Source organism: Canis lupus, chromosome 24, assembly GCF_048164855.1.
Source record: "Canis lupus baileyi chromosome 24, mCanLup2.hap1, whole genome shotgun sequence".
Classification (NCBI taxonomy): Eukaryota; Metazoa; Chordata; class Mammalia; order Carnivora; family Canidae; genus Canis; species Canis lupus.
The window spans coordinates 21,653,961-21,671,644 of record NC_132861.1 but is presented as its reverse complement, the minus strand read 5'-3'; the positions used below and the strand labels follow the sequence as shown (position 1 = coordinate 21,671,644).

Sequence of the window (17,684 nt, the reverse complement as noted above, 5' to 3'; positions counted from 1 at the left end):
TCTTACAGATGTCCCGAAATGGTTGCTTGATGGGGCTGTCTCCTACCGAGGTAGTCTGTGTTCAGCGTAACGCATCAGCTACCTTCTGAAAGTTAGTGTGAGATTTAAGTGGTTATTCAACTATGCTTCGTTGTAGAACAGTCACCTTACATTTGGATTGATTCCTAATTTAATAACAGGGAGTCTATTTGCTCTACAAAAATGCACGTGGGATGTTTCCTCCCGAGCATCACATAAGAGCAGGTAGTTGATTGCCTGGAATGAGTGGAGGCAGGAAGGCAGTTCTCACTTCCCTTGCGGAGGTGATTCCTGTTCTTCTCCATCTCCAGAGACTAGGAATTCTAGTAGGGAAATATCCAGCTCCTGAGCTATTCTACCTAACAGTGGGTTTGTTGGGGCACGAAGATGTGTGTCTCCCACTGTATTCGGCTTTGCCAAATCATCCTACAGGTGATTGTACGTGACCGGAAGTGACTGGCTTGCCGAGCCATGTGTTGGCATTAGCAGTACCCCACTTCATCTCCCCTTATCACCTCAGTCTCTGGACTGTGTGGTTTTCGGAACCCTTTATTGCCAGGGCAGGCGGTAGGTCATGTCCTGTTGCCGGGAAGGTGTTTGGCCATGAGCGTGGGCCTGACATTCTGAATTGGTTCTCGGAGTACATTGACCATAATTCATTGTGGACCCAGATGGGAAAAGGGAATGGCCTATTCCTCAGGGCCGAGATGGAACGGGATGTGGCGGTTGTGCAGAGGCTAGGTCCACGCTTCTCTGAGTTGTGTGAAAAGGGCTAGAGAAACACAAGTTCTGTTGGAAGAAAAGTCAAGGTTGGGGTAGAATCTCACAGGGTAGATTTTTTTCTTAAAACAGTTTATTTATTTATGAGAGAGAGAAAGAGATAGAATGAGCAGGTAAGAAGTGGCAGAGGGAGAGAGAGAAGGCGACTCCCTGCTGAGCACCTAATGGGGGGGTCCTTCCCGGGGCTCTGAGATCATGACTTGAGCTGAAGGCAGATGCTTAACTCCCTGAGTCCCCCAGACGCCCCTCATAGGATGGATTGAAACCTGCTTTTATGGGCTGACTTGGAGACATCACCACCATATTCACAGTATCTCAGGAATATGTGTCCCAAAACCTAGGATAGAATTACAAGTGAACTTTTGGCACCAACTCCATTTGATTTGGGTGGAGGAAGGACTGATTAGTACTCCTTGAAGTTTCGTTTGGTACCTTAGGCACTCAGCTACCACTCATTGAATGAGTGAAGGCACCTCTAGAAGGAGAGACTCTAGGGATCCCTGGGTGGCGCAGCAGTTTAGCGCCTGCCTTTGGCCCGGGGCGCGATCCTGGAGACCCGGGATTGAATCCCACGTCGGGCTCCCGGTGCATGGAGCCTGCTTCTCCCTCTGCCTATGTCTCTGCCTCTCTCTCTCTCTCTCTCTCTCTCTGTGACTATCATAAATAAATAAAAAACAAAAAAAAACAAAAAAAAAAAACAAAAAAAAATACAAGGAGAGACTCTAGTGTGTGGCTCAAGGCACTAAAGGTAATTTCTAGAGGGAGGGATCCTGTAACCTCCAGGACACCTTTCATTATTCATCCAGGTCAAGTTGGGACCTTTCGCTACCTCTTTTCTCTTTCCTTTTGTTCCTTTTTCTTTCATTCTTGAGGTCATTTCATGGTCATTGTGTTTGTCTAGTCACCTCTCTTGGAGTGCCTTAGCTATGGTCGATTGGGTGTAGTAAGGAGTATTGCGTGTGTGCAGACCCCCGGGCTCCATTCTGGTGCACACACATCTGCGGTGGTAGTTCAGGGCTGGGGCTATGGAGCTACATTGCTTGGACTTGGATTCTGGCTGTGCCAAGAATATCATGCCAACAGTGTGATGATAATACCTCATTGCCTGACCTAGTGGCACCTCTTGTTCCTTATATGTGAATGATGATAATAGTGGTAGCTACCTTGCATGCTAGAAGTGAAATCATAGGCTTTTGTGTGTATAACCTAAAATTTCTTTCAGACGATTCACTTGGAATCAAAAAAGAATTTTGTATATTGTAAGCATCCATCCGTCCTGCCATATACTGTCTGATATTTGCTGTTCACAGGCACATATATGGTTATGTTACTTATGGTCATGTGACTTGTTAGTCAATGAAATGTGAACAGAAGTGAAGTGTGTCACTGCAAGGGAGATGTGTTTGAGGGCTAGCGCACTGTTTGCTACATTTATCCACCTGTGCACTCCCCGTTGGTCACAGGTGCTGTTCCAAATGGTAGAAGCTCTCACACGGGGGCCCAGGAGTGCAGAAATGGGGAGCAGAGTTCCCAGAGGACATGTGTCCACAGAGTAGGAGTGAGGTAATCAATCTTCAGTGTCACATGCCACTAACATTTGCGAGTTGTTTATGACCATTGTTCCCCTATTTAATTCTGATGAGTGCCTTCACCATCTTATATTTTAAATCTGTTTTTCTGACAGTATAGCTTAGTGATGTAGAGGGTAAAGCAGATGTAATTAACTTTCCATGTAGTTCCTTTTTTTTTTTATTTTTTTTATTTTTTTATTTTTTTCATGTAGTTCTTTTTAAGTGGCTGCTATTGGTCTGGGAGTTGCACTGTAAAAAGTTAATATTTATATTCTTGTCAAAACTATGTATCTTTTATTAGGTCTTTCCTGATAGACATGTACTCCTCTCCTAACTGCTGGGGTGAGGCCTGAGAAAGGCTGGCATGAACTAAAAGATCTCACTGGTTTTTAATTTTTTTTTTTTAAGATTTTACTTATTTCTTTTTTATTTATTTATTTATTTTTTTTATTTATTATTTTTTATTTTTTTATTTTACTTATTTCTTTATGAGAGAGATAGATAGATAGAGGCAGAAACACAAGCAGAGGGAGAAGCAGGCTCCACGCAGGGAGCCCGATGTGGGGACTCGATCCCGGGACTCCCAAGATCACGCCCTGGGCCAAAGGCAGGCACCAAATCGCTGAGCCACCCAGGGATCCCCAGATCTCACGGTTTGATGTGATTTTTCTGGAGTAATATAATAGCAGGATAGTGTGCCATCTTGGGTCAGACCTTGTCCATTTCGTGTTCTTTCTCAGCACTAATAAGACAGAAGGCCAGTATCTCTATGTTACTTTCCGATTCCTTTGTTTTCTTAATGAATTTCATGAGCTTATTTTTACTTAACAAGCAAGGGCTTTCAGTATCAAAGTATAACATGTATGTCACCCCCTCCCCGCCATATCTTCTGATTCATAGCTTTTTTTAGCCAAAAGAAGTGGCCTGTCATGTATCAAACAGTGTATTCCATATGCAGTTAGCATTTCATTTTTTTTGCAATGAGCATTTCAATTGTGACTTCAGTTTCTTTTGCACATTGCAGGATTTCTTTTCTTTTGTAGTATTGCAGCCACAATTGCTTTTTTTCTCCTTGTCATTTCTGTGTTTAGTTCAGCCAAATGCTAATAAATTAAATGGTCTTCACTGACAACCTTAAGAATAAATTTTAGTTATAAATTTCATTTAAATTGGTATGTTCCAAATTATACAGAAGACAACAATTTGAGTGTCACTAGTTAACAAAATTGATAATGCATCTTTGGTTTCTAATTTGAATAAATATTTGATAAGTCACTAGCACACTATTGTGTGCTTAGTGAATTTAGAGAATTGACTTTTAAATCTTGTATTCTTCCACTAGATGGTGCGCATTCCTTTAGGAAATCTGAGACTTCCTTCAAGGAACTTGTCAGTTATTCCACTGATGGCTTAAAAATAAAAAAGAAACAAATTCAGGTTGGAGCAATATAAAAAACTTGCGAAATATCCTTATGTCATGTAAAGAGCCACAGAACTTTGTGGCAGAGGCACCCCATAAGTGTGAAAATGCACTGTATTTCCAAGGAATCAGTGATTTTATTATAAAGCCCATTTGTATAAAAAGTACTTAACTGCATATCGTACTATGTATTCAGTGAAGGGCAAACGATGGCAAAAAGCAGGCATGGTGGTCCTCAGCCATGCAACTCTTGAAATCAATACTCAGATAATACTTAAATAAGTGTTAAATTACAACCGAGATAAAAATCAGGTTATTGCTTCTTAGAGCGTATTATAGGGGGTGTGGGTTGGAAGCCTTTGCTTACATTCTAGGGATGGCTCATTTAAGAAGTGATTACACAGCTAGTTCAATGAGATATGAAGGTTGTTTAAGGAAATCAGTCAGGCAAACATGGGTTGAGGCAGGAATTGCACAGTAAGTGTCAGTGTTGGGGGTGGTCTATACACATCTGTTATTGTTGTGTTCATTGCGGTGCGTAGATGCCCTGGGCCTTTTCCATTTGGACACTTGTGTTCTTCAGTTCTTATTTCCTCAGTGATTTTATTCCCTCTGCTCTTTCTGGAAGTTCTTTTAGGTGCAAGTTGATCATTCTAGTTTAGTAGGCCTTATTTTTTTGTTCTTTTCTCAGATTTTGCTTTCTGAGATGGATCCTCAACTTTTATTTTTATTTCTCTATTTAATTTTTAAAGAATTTCCTGCCATAATTTTAATTCAATTATTATTATTTTTTTGTGTGTGTGCGGTATGTGGGCTAGAGTGTATCTGTTCCTTTTCCGTAGCATCCCAGTGTTACTTCATGGATACAGTACCAAATGTTTTTAAGAATAATTAAAACAAACCAAAGAAATCCCTTATTTATTGATTCTTCACTATGGTTCCATGTGCTTGTCAAAGTCCTAAATCCCTTGTTTAATTCTTCCAGCAGCCCTAAGAGTTACATACTAATCTTCATCGCTTCAAAATGGGGATGAAGATTAGAAGAATAAGGCACGGATTTGACTCCAGTTACACAGCTGGTTAGGTGGTGGAGCTTGCCTTGAACCCCTGTGGTCTGACTCTGGTGGATTCTGTGCTGTTAACCTGAAGCTATTTCTGCTGGTTGATGGCTTCTCAGTAGAGTGGTTTTGTTCTTACTTTAAATCTTGTTTCATTCACAATGTGTATTTACTCTGGAACTTTGTTTCTGTTTGCTTGGTGTTGATTTTGTCCGAGGTCTGTTAACTCTTGGTTATCTGCCTGTATCTGATAGTGAGGTGTTAAAAGGCTGATTGAAAGCTCTTTGTGTCTGGACAGGGCTTGGTGACTGCTGAGCTTCTCTATAGAACATGGTTTTCAGATGTTGTGGAAGAGGGGGTGTTGGGGGAAAAGTGATTTTGCAGCACTTGGGGTCCTCAGGGGCACTGTTACACATCCTATAATGGACAGGACAGGCCCCCCCATAACAAATCATCCAGCCTAAAGTGTCAGTAATGTCAACCAAGATTGAGAAAAAACTCCGCTTTTGAGTGAAGGGGTTGAAAAAGCAGTTACTCTTGGTCATGGGAGCAGAGGTTGTGGATTACAGAGTACAGTGGCTTTCTTTCCTGGGGGCTCCTTGGGGTCTGCTGTCCCAGGGGATAAAGGAAAAGAGCCCCTCTCAGTGTTGAGGTGTTCGGCATCCTCCTGCCTGGCATCTCTGAGCCCGGAGCATCACAGTGTTCTCCCCGCCAAATCACCCAGGAGACTTTCCTACACAGTCTTCCAGCATCTTCTAATAACTTTTTCTAGAAATTCATTCTAGAAATTACTTTTCTGCTTGTCTTCTTTCCACAATTATGATTTTTGATGAAGTTATCATGATACATCTTAGGATGGAGAAAAGATTCATATTTGATATTAATCATTAAACTATTGAAGCCTGTTTTTTAGTGGGATTAGTGTAATTCATCAGCTGCTTATAGTCTCATTTTTAATCACTTCTTATAGTTAGAATTATTCCTTCTCAATTCTTTGAAGTTCCTTTGAGATACATTTTTTTTCAAGATTATATTTATTTTCAAATGAGAGATACAGAGAGAGGCAGAGACATAGACAGAGGGAGAAGCAGGCTCCCTGTGGGGTGTGCGATGCAAGACTTGATCCCAGGACCCCCCGGATCATGACCGAAGCCAAAGGCAGACAGACGCTCAACCACTGAGCCACTCAGGGGCCCGGAAGACTACTTTTCCACACCCCAGAGGCTTTTGCAAATGTCCCCAAACGCTCAGCCTTCCCACCAACGTCTGAAGGGAAGCCAGCCCAGCTCACAGGGGATCGCAGAGATTTGAGAGGCTTGGGCCTCCTCGCGCATATGCTTTGGGCACCCTTGGCCAGTGACCTCTGTGCGCATGCGCAGGAATGCCTCTTCTGAGGTGCGCAGGCGCATTGGCGGTTAGCGTTGCTAGGTTACGGTGGTTCTGCGTAGGAAGATTCTAAGTCGTTGGGCTTAGTCCCTGGGACGTTGAGGCGAGGCCCACTTGCCTTATTGCTGGCGCGGGAGTGTATCGCACTAGAGGCGGTGAAACCTGTGTCACTGAAGCCTGTTGGCTTCGTTCTGCAAAAGAGATTTACAATGTGGTTGGGGGGGGGCACGGTGCCCTTCGGCATCAGGCCTCGGAAGGCCAGTTTGCCACCTGTGACTCATTCCGGCCCCAGGTACCACATCGAGAGTCAAGATCTTAGAAAAATCCACAAAGCTGCGATCACGGGGAATGTAAAAAAAGTGGAGCGGGTACTGTATTTTGGTTTAAACGGCTCAAATGAAAGGGACAAGAGGAACAGGTAACAGGGCTTTTGAGGCAGGCGGGCGGGAGGAGGCGGGGCGGGCGGCAGAGGGGCTCATGACATTAAAAGCAAAAATTCTGGAGGTTGATTCAGCCACATAAAAAAACCCCTCTGTATCAGAAAGTAATACTAACAAAGTAAAAGAGAATGTACTTGCAAAATATTTACAACATAGGTTTATCAGAAAAAGAACATATATCTTCGTTTTACAGGGAAGTTATTAAAGGAATGAGATAGGGGCCCCTGGATGGCTGAGTCAGTTGGCCTCTTCTGACCTCCTCTCAGGGTCATGATCTCTGGGTCGTGGGACTTAGCCCCTGGTGAGGCTCCCTGCTCAGTGGGGAGTCTGCTTTTTCTCTTTCCCCCTCCCTCTGCTGGTGTTCTTAATTTCAAATAAATGAAATAAAATATAAAGAAAAAGGAATAAAATCCCATTTTCCATCTCAAGCTTTGTGAAGATAAGGAATGATGTTACCTATACTACTGCTTAAAATTTAAGTTGTTTTGGACTTTTCGGATAGTTTGGTGGTTAAGCACCACACCACATTGAAAAATAAGCTTTAGCCATGAAGTTTATTGATGTAAAATATCTTTAGGAAATAATTAGAAATAAATAATATACAATATGCTATTCTCAGCACTATTTACAATAGCAGTGTATTAAGAAGTCACTTAATGGCCACTTACTGGCCATAAATAAATGGCAGTGTATCCATAGGCTGGACTACTATGTGACCACTGAATGTGGCAAAGATAATTGATACACATTAACATGCAAAGCTGTACTTTAGTGGATCATTAAATGAGAGAAAAATTGTTTTGATGATGCAAACACAAAAGCAGACAATGGTTTTGTGTTAGCCAAAAAGATGAGCAAAATATGAAATTAGTTATCTTCGAACATTTGGATTCTAAGTGAATTTTTTCATTTTCTTAAATCTGTGATTTCTATAGGAAAGATACATAAAAATTCCAACAAAGATTTATTATCAATGAAGTAATCCAGGAGAACAGTAAGAATATGAATCTTGTGTAGACAAAAAATAGTTTCTACTTATTTACTTTTAAGAGATTTTATTGATTCATTTGAGAGAGAGACCAGGCACACAAGCAGCAGTGAGGGGCAGGGGAACAAGCAGAAACCCCGTGGAACAGGGAGCCTGATGATGTAGGGCTCGATCCCAGGACCCCAGGTCCATGACTTGAGCCGAAGGCATATGCCTAACTGATTGAATCACATAGGTGCCCCTCTTTCTATTTAAAAAAATTTGATGGCCGAGGATTGGTATTTTCTGACAACTTTTAGCCTTTTCAGAAGTAAGGGGAATATTTTTATCTGTATTGTTAACTTTTATTATGCATACATTAAATATATACATATGGTATTATGTGCAGCTTTATAACATGTAATAAGTAAATGATTAACAATAATTTCGTTTTAGTTAAATCCTTATGAAAATAAAAAATATAAATGATATTGTGAAAGCGTATAGAATTTTTGTTGTATCCCTCTTCTGAAAAAAAATTTAAAAATAGCAAACATAAATTTTTATTGTTATTTCAAAAGTATTAGTTTACTTTACAAAAGTTTTCTTTAAAAGTACTGAACTCTCCTGGTGCCTTGGTGGCTGTTTGTTGAGCATCAGACTCTTGATTTTGGCTCTGGTCATGATCTTAGGATTGTGGGGTTGAGCCCCCTGTCGGGATCCATGTTCAATGGGGAGACTGCTTGAGATTGTCTCCCTCTCCCTCTGCCCTTCACCACACTCATGCATTCTCTCTTTCTCAAAGAAATAGATAAATCTTTAAAAACTATTGAGCTCTCCAAATGTATTTATGTATTCTTTCAGTCCATTTATTTCTCAAACAGAACCTGAACACAGGATATGTAGCAGACATAGTCTACTCAGGATCTTTTCAATCTTAAGAAGACTTCATGTTGTCCTGTATGAGCAAGATGAGAAATTTTATGTATTTAGGTTTTAAAGCTTTGATTCTTTTTTGTTTTAATTTATTTTTTATTGGTGTTCAATTTACTAACATACAGAATAACCCCCAGTGCCCGTCACCCATTCACTCCCACCCCCCGCCCTACTCCCCTTCTACCACCCCTAGTTCGGTTCCCAGAGTTAGCAGTCTTTACGTTCTGTCTCCCTTTCTGATATTTCCCACACATTTCTTCTCCCTTCCCTTATATTCCCTTTCACTATTATTTATATTCCCCAAATGAATGAGAACATATAATGTTTGTCCTTCTCCGACTGACTTACTTCACTCAGCATAATACCCTCCAGTTCCATCCACGTTGAAGCAAATGGTGGGTATTTGTCATTTCTAATGGCTGAGTAATATTCCATTGTATACATAAACCACATCTTCTTTATCCATTCATCTTTCGTTGGACACCGAGGCTCCTTCCACAGTTTGGCTATCGTGGCCATTGCTGCTATAAACATCGGGGTGCAGGTGTCCCGGCGTTTCATTGCATTTGTATCTTTGGGGTAAATCCCCAACAGTGCAATTGCTGGGTCGTAGGGCAGGTCTATTTTTAACTCTTTGAGGAACCTCCGCACAGTTTTCCAGAGTGGCTGCACCAGTTCACATTCCCACCAACAGTATAAGAGGGTTCCCTTTTCTCCGCATCCTCTCCAACATTTGTTGTTTCCTGCCTTGTTAATTTTCCCCATTCTCACTGGTGTGAGGTGGTATCTCATTGTGGTTTTGATTTGTATTTCCCTGATGGCAAGTGACGCAAAGCATTTTCTCATATGCATGTTGGCCATGTCTATGTCTTCCTCTGTGAGATTTCTGTTCATGTCTTTTGCCCATTTCATGATTGGATTGTTTGTTTCTTTGCTGTTGAGTTTAATAAGTTCTTTATAGATCTTGGAAACTAGCCCTTTATCTGATATGTCATTTGCAACTATCTTCTCCCATTCTGTAGGTTGTCTTTTAGTTTTGTTGACTGTATCCTTTGCTGTGCAAAAGCTTCTTATCTTGATGAAGTCCCAATAGTTCATTTTTGTTTTTGTTTCTTTTGCCTTCGTGGATGTATCTTGCAAGAAGTTACTGTGGCCGAGTTCAAAAAGGGTGTTGCCTGTGTTCTCCTCTAGGATTTTGATGGAATCTTGTCTCACATTTAGATCTTTCATCCATTTTGAGTTTATCTTTGTGTATGGTGCAAGAGAGTGGTCTAGTTTCATTCTTCTGCATGTGGCTGTCCAATTTTCCCAGCACCATTTATTGAAGAGACTGTCTTTCTTCCAGTGGATAGGCTTTCCTCCTTTATCAAATATTAGTTGACCATAAAGTTCAGGGTCCACTTCATGGTTCTCTATTCTGTTCCACTGATCTATGTGTCTGTTTTTGTGCCAGTACCACACTGTCTTGATGACCACAGCTTTGTAGTACAACCTGAAATCTGGCATTGTGATGCCCCCAGATATGGTTTTCTTTTTTAAAATTCCCCTGGCTATTCGGGGTCTTTTCTGATTCCACACAAATCTTAAAATAATTTGTTCTAACTGTCTGAAGAAAGTCCATGGTATTTTGATAGGGATTGCATTAAATGTGTATATTGCCCTGGGTAACATTGACATTTTCATAATATTAATTCTGCCAATCCACGAACATGGAATATTTTTCCATCTCTTTGTGTCTTCCTCAATTTCTTTCAGAAGTGTTCTATAGTTTTGAGGGTATAGATCCTTTACATCTTTGGTTAGGTTTATTCCTAGGTATCTTATGCTTTTGGGTGCAATTGTCAATGGGATTGACTCCTTAATTTCTCTTTCTTCAGTCTCATTGTTAGTGTAGAGAAATGCCACTGATTTCTGGGCATTGATTTTGTATCCTGCCACGCTACGGAATTGCTGTATGAGTTCTAACAATCTTGGGGTGGAGACTTTTGGGTTTTCTATGTAGAGTATCATGTCATCGGCGAAGAGGGAGAGTTTGACTTCTTCTTTGCCGATTTGAATGCCTTAAATGTCTTTTTGTTGTCTGATTGCTGAGGCTAGGACTTCCAGTACTATGTTGAATAGCAGTGGTGAGAGTGGACATCCCTGTCATGTTCCTGATCTTAGGGGAAAGCCTCCCAGTGCTTTCCCATTGAGAATGATATTTGCTGTGGGCTTTTCATAGATGGCTTTTAAGATGTCGAGGAATGTTCCCTCTATCCCTACACTCTGAAGAGTTTTGATCAGGAATGGATGCTGTATTTTGTCAAATGCTTTCTCTGCATGTATTGAGAGGATCATATGGTTCTTGCTTTTTCTCTTGCTGATATGATGAATCACATTGATTGTTTTACGGGTGTTGAACCAGCCTTGTGTCCCAGGGATAAATCCTACTTTGGTCATGGTGAATAATTTTCTTAATGTACTGTTGGATCCTATTGGCCAGTATCTTGTTGAGAATTTTTGCATCCGTGTTCATCAGGGATATTGGTCTGTAATTCTCCTTTTTGGTGGGGTCTTTGTCTGGTTTTGGAATTAAGGTGATGCTGGCCTCATAGAACGAATTTGGAAGTACTCCATCTCTTTCTATCTTTCCAAACAGCTTTAGGAGAATAGGTATGGTTTCTTCTTTAAACGTTTGATAAAATTCCCCTGGGTAGCCATCTGGCCGTGGACTCTTGTGTCTTGGGAGGTTTTTGATGACTGCTTCAATTTCCTCCCTGCTTATTGGCCTGTTAAGGTTTTCTATTTCTTCCTGTTCCAGTTTTGGTAGTTTGTGGCTTTCCAGGAATGCGTCCATTTCTCCTAGATTGCCTAATTTATTGGCGTATAGCTGTTCATAATATGTTTTTAAAATCGTTTGTATTTCCTTGGTGTTGGTAGTGATCTCTCCTTTCTCATTCATGATTTTATTAATTTGAGTCTTCTGTCTCTTCTTTTTAGTAAGGCTGGCTAATGGTTTATCTATCTTATTAATTCTTTCAAAGAACCGACTCCTGGTTCTGTTGATCTGTTCCACAGTTCTTCTGGTCTCGATTTCGTTGAGTTCTGCTCGAATCTTTATTAACTCCCTTCTTCTCTTGGGTGTAGGATCTATTTGCTGTATTTTCTCTAGCTCCTTTATGTGTAAGGTTAGCTTTTGTATTTGAGTTCTTTCCAGTTTTTGAATGGATGCTTGTATTGCGATGTATTTCCCCATTAGGACTGCTTTTGCTGCATCCCAAAGATTTTGGATGGTTGTATCTTCATTCTCATTAGTTTCCATGAATCTTTTTAATTCTTCCTTAATTTCCTGGTTTACCCTTTCATCTTTTAGCAGGATGGTCCTTAACCTCCACGTGTTTGAGGTCCTTCCAAACTTCTTGTTGTGATTTAGTTCTAATTTCAAGGCATTATGATCTGAGAATATGCAGGGGACGATCCCAATCTTTTGCTATCAGTTCAGACCCGATTTGTGACCCAATATGTGGTCTATTCTGGAGAAAGTTCCATGTGCACTTTAGAAGAATGTGTTTTCAGTTGAGTTCGGATGTAAAGTTCTGTAGATATCTGTGAAATCCATCTGGTCCAGTGTATCATTTAAAGCTCTCGTTTCTTTGGAGATGTTGTGCTTAGAAGACCTATCGAGTATAGAAAGAGCTAGATTGAAGTCACCAAGTATAAGTGTATTATTATCTAAGTATTTCTTCACTTTGGTTAATAATTGATTTATATATTTGGCAGCTCCCACATTCGAGGCATATATATTGAGGATTGTTAAGTCCTCTTGTTGAATAGATCCTTTAAGTATGATATAGTGTCCCTCTTCATCTCTCACTACAGTCTTTGGGGTAAATTTTAGTTTATCTGATATAAGGATGGCTACCCCTGCTTTCTTTTGAGGACCATTCGAATGGTAAATGGTTCTCCAACCTTTTATTTTCAGGCTGTAGGTGTCCTTCTGTCTAAAATGAGTCTCTTGTAGACAGCAAATAGATGGGTCCTGCTTTTTTATCCAGTCTGAAACCCTGCGCCTTTTGATGGGGTCATTAAGCCCGTTCACATTCAGAGTTACTATTGAGAGATATGAGTTGTCATCATGATAACTATTCAGTCCTTGTTTTTGTGGAATGTTCCACTGAACTTCTTCTTAAAGGGGAATTTTAAGAGTCCCCCTTAAAATTTCTTGCAGAGCTGGTTTGGAGGTCACATATTCTTTCAGTTGCTGCCTGTCTTGGAAGCTCTTTATCTCTCCTTCCATTTTGAATGAGAGCCTTGCTGGATAAAGTATTCTTAGTTGCATGTTCTTCTCATTTAGGACCCTGAATATATCCTGCCAGCCCTTTCTGGCCTGCCAGGTCTCTGTAGAGAGGTCTGCTGTTACCCTAATACTCCTCCCCATAAAAGTCAGGGATTTCTTGTCTCTTGCTGCTTTAAGGATCTTCTCTTTATCTTTGGAATTTGCAAGCTTCACTATTAAATGTCGAGGTGTTGAACGGTTTTTATTGATTTTTGGGGGGGGGATCTCTCTATTTCCTGGATCTGAATGCCTGTTTCCCTTCCCAGATTAGGAAAGTTTTCAGGTAGAATTTGTTCAAATACATATTCTGGCCCTCTGTCCCTTTCGGCACCCTCGGGAACACCAATTAAACGTAGGTTTTTCTTCCTCAGGCTGTCGTTTATTTCCCTTAATCTATCTTCATGGTCTTTTAATTGTTTGTCTCTTTTTTCCTCAGTTTCCCTCTTTGCTATCAACTTGTCTTCTATGTTATTCACTCGTTCTTCCACCTCGTTAACCCTCGTCGTTAGGACTTCTAGTTTGGATTGCATCTCATTAAATTGATTTTTAATTTCTGCCTGATTAGCTCTAAATTCTGCAGTCATGAAGTCTCTTGAGTCCTTTATGCTTTTTTCTAGAGCCACCAGTAGCTGTATAATAGTGCTTCTGAATTGGCTTTCTGACATTGAATTGTAATCCAGATTTTGTAACTCTGTGGGAGAGAGGACTGTTTCTGATTCTTTCTTTTGAGGTGAGGTTTTCCTTCTAGTCATTTTGCTCAGTGCAGAGTGGCCAAAAGCAAGTTGTATTGGGAAAAGGAGAAAAAGAGAGGAGAGAAAGAAGGAAAGAAAAGAGAAAGAAAAAAAAGGAAGAAAAAAAAACGAAAAAAAAAGAAGAAAAAGAGAAAGAAAAAGAAAGGAGAAAAAAAGGGGGTGGGGGAAGGAAACAAATCAAAAAGCAAAACAAAAAAAAACCAAAAAAAAAACAAAAAAAAAAAAAGAAAAGAACCACGGGGGAGTATCTTCTGATTCTGTGTACTTTAAGTCCCTTGGCTTCCTCTGGAAGTTGTCAATCAGTCCAGCTGGTCTTCTGGGGGAGGGGCCTGTTGTGCTGATTTTCATGTGTTAGCAGTTGGGGGAGCTGCTGTGCCCCTGCCTGGTGCAGGGCTCAGTGGGGGTTGTTTACCCCGTGAGGCCGCAGGAGGAACAGCCCCAGTGGCGGGGCAGCTCTGGAAACCTGGATTCAGCCCCCGCAGGAACTCCGGAGCTCTCCGTCTGTAGGGCCTGGAGGCACGGGGCGGGGCCGCTGATCTGCTTAGCTCCGGGCAGGAGCGTCCTCGCTGTCCTGGGCCCTCCCGGCCTCTGCCTGTCCCGGGGGAGGCGGGATCCTGGGCTGTGTCCCGGCGCCCTGTGCTCCGGGGCCTGCGCTGGTGGATTCACGCTCCCGGGCCGCGCAACCCCCTCCGTGGAGCCGCCGCCCGAGCCCCCCGGAGCTGCTCCTGGAACCGCGCAGCCCCCTCCGCACGGAGCCTCTTCCTCTGCCCGAGCCCCTCCGAGCTGCTCCGGGTCCCGCGGGTCCCGCTGTGCGCGCTGCAGCCCTTAGGGAGCTCGGCGCACTCTCCTGGGCGCGCAGTTGCTGTTACTGTCCCGGGGAGCCCGAGGGCATCCCCGCCCTCCTGGGTCCTGCTCCAACTCCCTGGGAGCCCCTTTCCGCCCGGGAAGGTTGGTGCAGCTCCTGCGTCTCCGGGACGGGGCTCTCCTGTCCTGGGGACACTCGCCCCGGCCTCAGCCCGGCTCCTCCTGGGCCCCTCCCCCTTGGAGGCCTTTGTTTCTTTATTTCTTTTTTCCCGTCTTCCTACCTTGATAGAAGCGCAAACTCTTCTCACTGTAGCATTCCAGGTGTTCTCTCTTTAATTCTCAGGCTGAATATATAGATTTTCAGGATAATTTGAAGGTTTTCTAGGTAATTTGGTGGAGACAGGTGATTTGGGGACCCTCCTCTTCCGCCCTCTTGCCCCTCCTCTACTCAACATGGGCTCGATATTTAAGGACATATGCTCTACTGACTGAGCCAGCCAGGCAATCTTAAGATGAGAAATTTTATTTTATTTTGTAAATATTAAAAGATGTGTTTATTTTAAAAGGAGAGAGAAGGTCATGGGAGAGGGAAGGGACAGAGGGAGAGAGAGGAACCCAAGCAAACTCCACCCTGAGCATGGAGCCTAATGTGGGGCTCCATCTTACGACCTTGAGATCATCCTGAGCCAAAACCAAAAGTTGGACACTCAATCAACTGAGCCACCCGGGTGCCCCTAAGGTGAGAAATTTTAAATGGAAGTATTAGGACTTAATCTCACATGAAGCTTTTCCTTGGAACTTCCTGTCAAAGGAAAACATTTCTGAAATTGTAAAAGATTTCCCACCCTTTTGACATTTCAGTAATATTAAATACTAATATTGGCAACTGGAAATACTTGATTTCTATGAATCTAAACATTTTCTATTAATTAAAATGAGCTTCCCCACCCCCCCCAAATGTAATGAGCTGTTCCCATTTCTTTGAATCCTGAGTTCTTTGGCTTAAAATTCCTTGAAAATCAAAGTAAGGGTTACTTTAAATAAATTCTTGTGTTCTTTTAGTCCTCTATTCCCGTAATGCTTTCAACTAAAAATTATTTTAGTTCTTGAACAATATAATTCCAAGCATATGACTAGAAGTGTAACAGACCTGCTGTATTTGTCATTATTTCATTTAAGGCACACCGTAGATTGTATGATGCCCCACTATTTATGTGCCAAGAAGAAATGTGTGTGTGTGTGTGTGTGTTTCTTGATACAAAGGTACTTTTATTGACAGAAGAAATTTAAGAAAATGTTAACATTCATTTGGGGAAGAGGGACTCTGAGGAAGGGAATTCCTTAGGAAAAGCCTGTGGGTTTTTTTTAATGTAAATTTATTTTTTATTGGTGTTCAATTTGCGAACATACAGAATAACAGTGCTCATCACATCAAGTGCCCCCCTCATGCCCGTCACCCAGTCACACCCCCCCGCCCACCTCCCCTTCCACACCCCGTAGTTCATTTCCAAGAATTAGGAGTCTCTTATGTTCTGTCTCCCTTTCTGATATTTCCCACTCATTTTTTCTCTTTTCCTTTTATTCCCTTTCCCTATTTTTATATTCCCCAAATGAATGAGACCATATAATGTTTGTCCTTCTCCGATTGACTTATTTTACTCAGCATAATACCCTCCAGTTCCATCCACGTCTACGCAAATAAATGGTGGGTATTTCTTGTGCCTAATGGCTGAGCAATATTCCATTGTATACATAAACCACATCTTCTTTATCCATTCATCTTTCGATGGGCACTGAGGCTCCTTCCTCAGTTTGGCTATTGTGGACATAACTATAAACATCGGGGTGCAAGTGTCCCTGCATTTCATTGCATCTGTATCTTTGAGGTAAATCCCCAGCAGTGCAATTGCTGGGTCATAGGGCAGATCTATTTTTAACTCCAAGAAGAAATTTTTAAAAATCATTCCAGTTATAGTTTTAAGACATTTTGAATTAGAAATTGGATTCCAATGTCAGAATATTAAAAGGTGACAAAATGAGCATCTTGGAATCATTGAAATAGAGTATTCTTGCTCATCCTTAAACGTAGCTGCAAAGTAGGCATAATTGGATCATTTTACCTAATTGTAGTGGGTCTTTGTAAGTTGTAGTAATAGTTACAATAGGAACTAGTATTCTAAACACTTTGCATGGATCCTCGCTTAAGGATCACGACAAGAGGTCTTGTGAGATAACTACCTTTTATTTTATTTATTATTACTATTGTTTGGTAACCTCTATAACCAACAGTGTCCTCGAAGCCCTGGCTCCTGAGATCGAGTCCCATGCTCTTCAGAGTGAGTCAGACAGGTGACCCGAGATGACTATTTTTATGCTCATTTTGTGGATGAGGAAATTGCGATAAGGCTAAGTGGTCACTGTTAAGTGACAGAGTAAAAGTAGGAATCAAACCCAGGTTGAGCTGCCTCCTGAGATCATGCTCTTCCTAAACAGATAGGCTGTTCTTTTAATAGAGTGGTGAATAATCACTAATAAATATTGTACTTTCTTCCAAAGAAAACTAAATCTTTGTTTTGGAGTCATGAGAATAACATACTATTTAACATTTACAATTATATGAATTAATTTGCATGTTTTGAGAAGGTACACTGTAATTTCCTGACAAGTCCTTTCACAATCATAGGACTGCTCTCCACTTGGCCTGTTCCTGTGGCCATGTAGGTGTGGTGTCTCTCCTGGTAGACCGGAAATGCCAGCTCAACCTCCGTGATGATGAAAACAGGACACCTCTAATGAAGGTGCGTGGTCACAGCTATATCTGCCTGAGATGGATTGGATTGAAGTACTTGGAATGAACATTTGTTGCATTTAAACATAACTCATTGGTGAAACTTGTGGCATGTTTCCTTTAAATTCCCAGAATTTACATTCTGTTTCTTGGTGTAATGCTGACAGGCTGTACAATGCCAAGAAGAGGAATGTGCAACTATTCTGCTCAAACACGGTAGTGATACAAGTATTACGGACAACGAGGGCAACACCGCTCTCCATTATGCGGTCTCTGAAGAGAACGTCTCCATAGCAAAGAAGCTGGTTTTACACAAAGCAGATATAGAGGCCAAAAACAAGGTACACATCAACTTTTTTTTTTTACAATGTATTTGACTTTATATATATATATATATATATATATATATATATATATATATAGCTTCAAAAGGTTTTTTTTATATATAT

General features: G+C 41.4%; 1 protein-coding gene across 10 annotated transcripts in view; it reads left to right on the top strand.

The window, feature by feature from the left end:
• Positions 1-17,684, top strand: part of LOC140615870 (ankyrin repeat domain-containing protein 26-like) — a 185,417-nt gene that overhangs the window by 24,972 nt on the left and 142,761 nt on the right. For 6 of the 10 annotated variants that reach the window (XR_012016381.1, XM_072795932.1, XM_072795931.1 and 3 more), the window contains exons 1-3: positions 6,316-6,651; positions 17,131-17,245; positions 17,403-17,576. Coding sequence is in view for 9 of the 10 variants with exons in the window: in XM_072795932.1 (XP_072652033.1) it covers positions 6,443-6,651; positions 17,131-17,245; positions 17,403-17,576 (498 nt within the window). In the remaining variant the exon portion in view is untranslated. Of the gene's footprint in view, positions 1-6,300; positions 6,652-17,130; positions 17,246-17,402; positions 17,577-17,684 lie in introns of those variants that run through there. The other 4 variants (XM_072795925.1, XM_072795927.1, XM_072795926.1 and 1 more) reach the window with 3 other exon arrangements.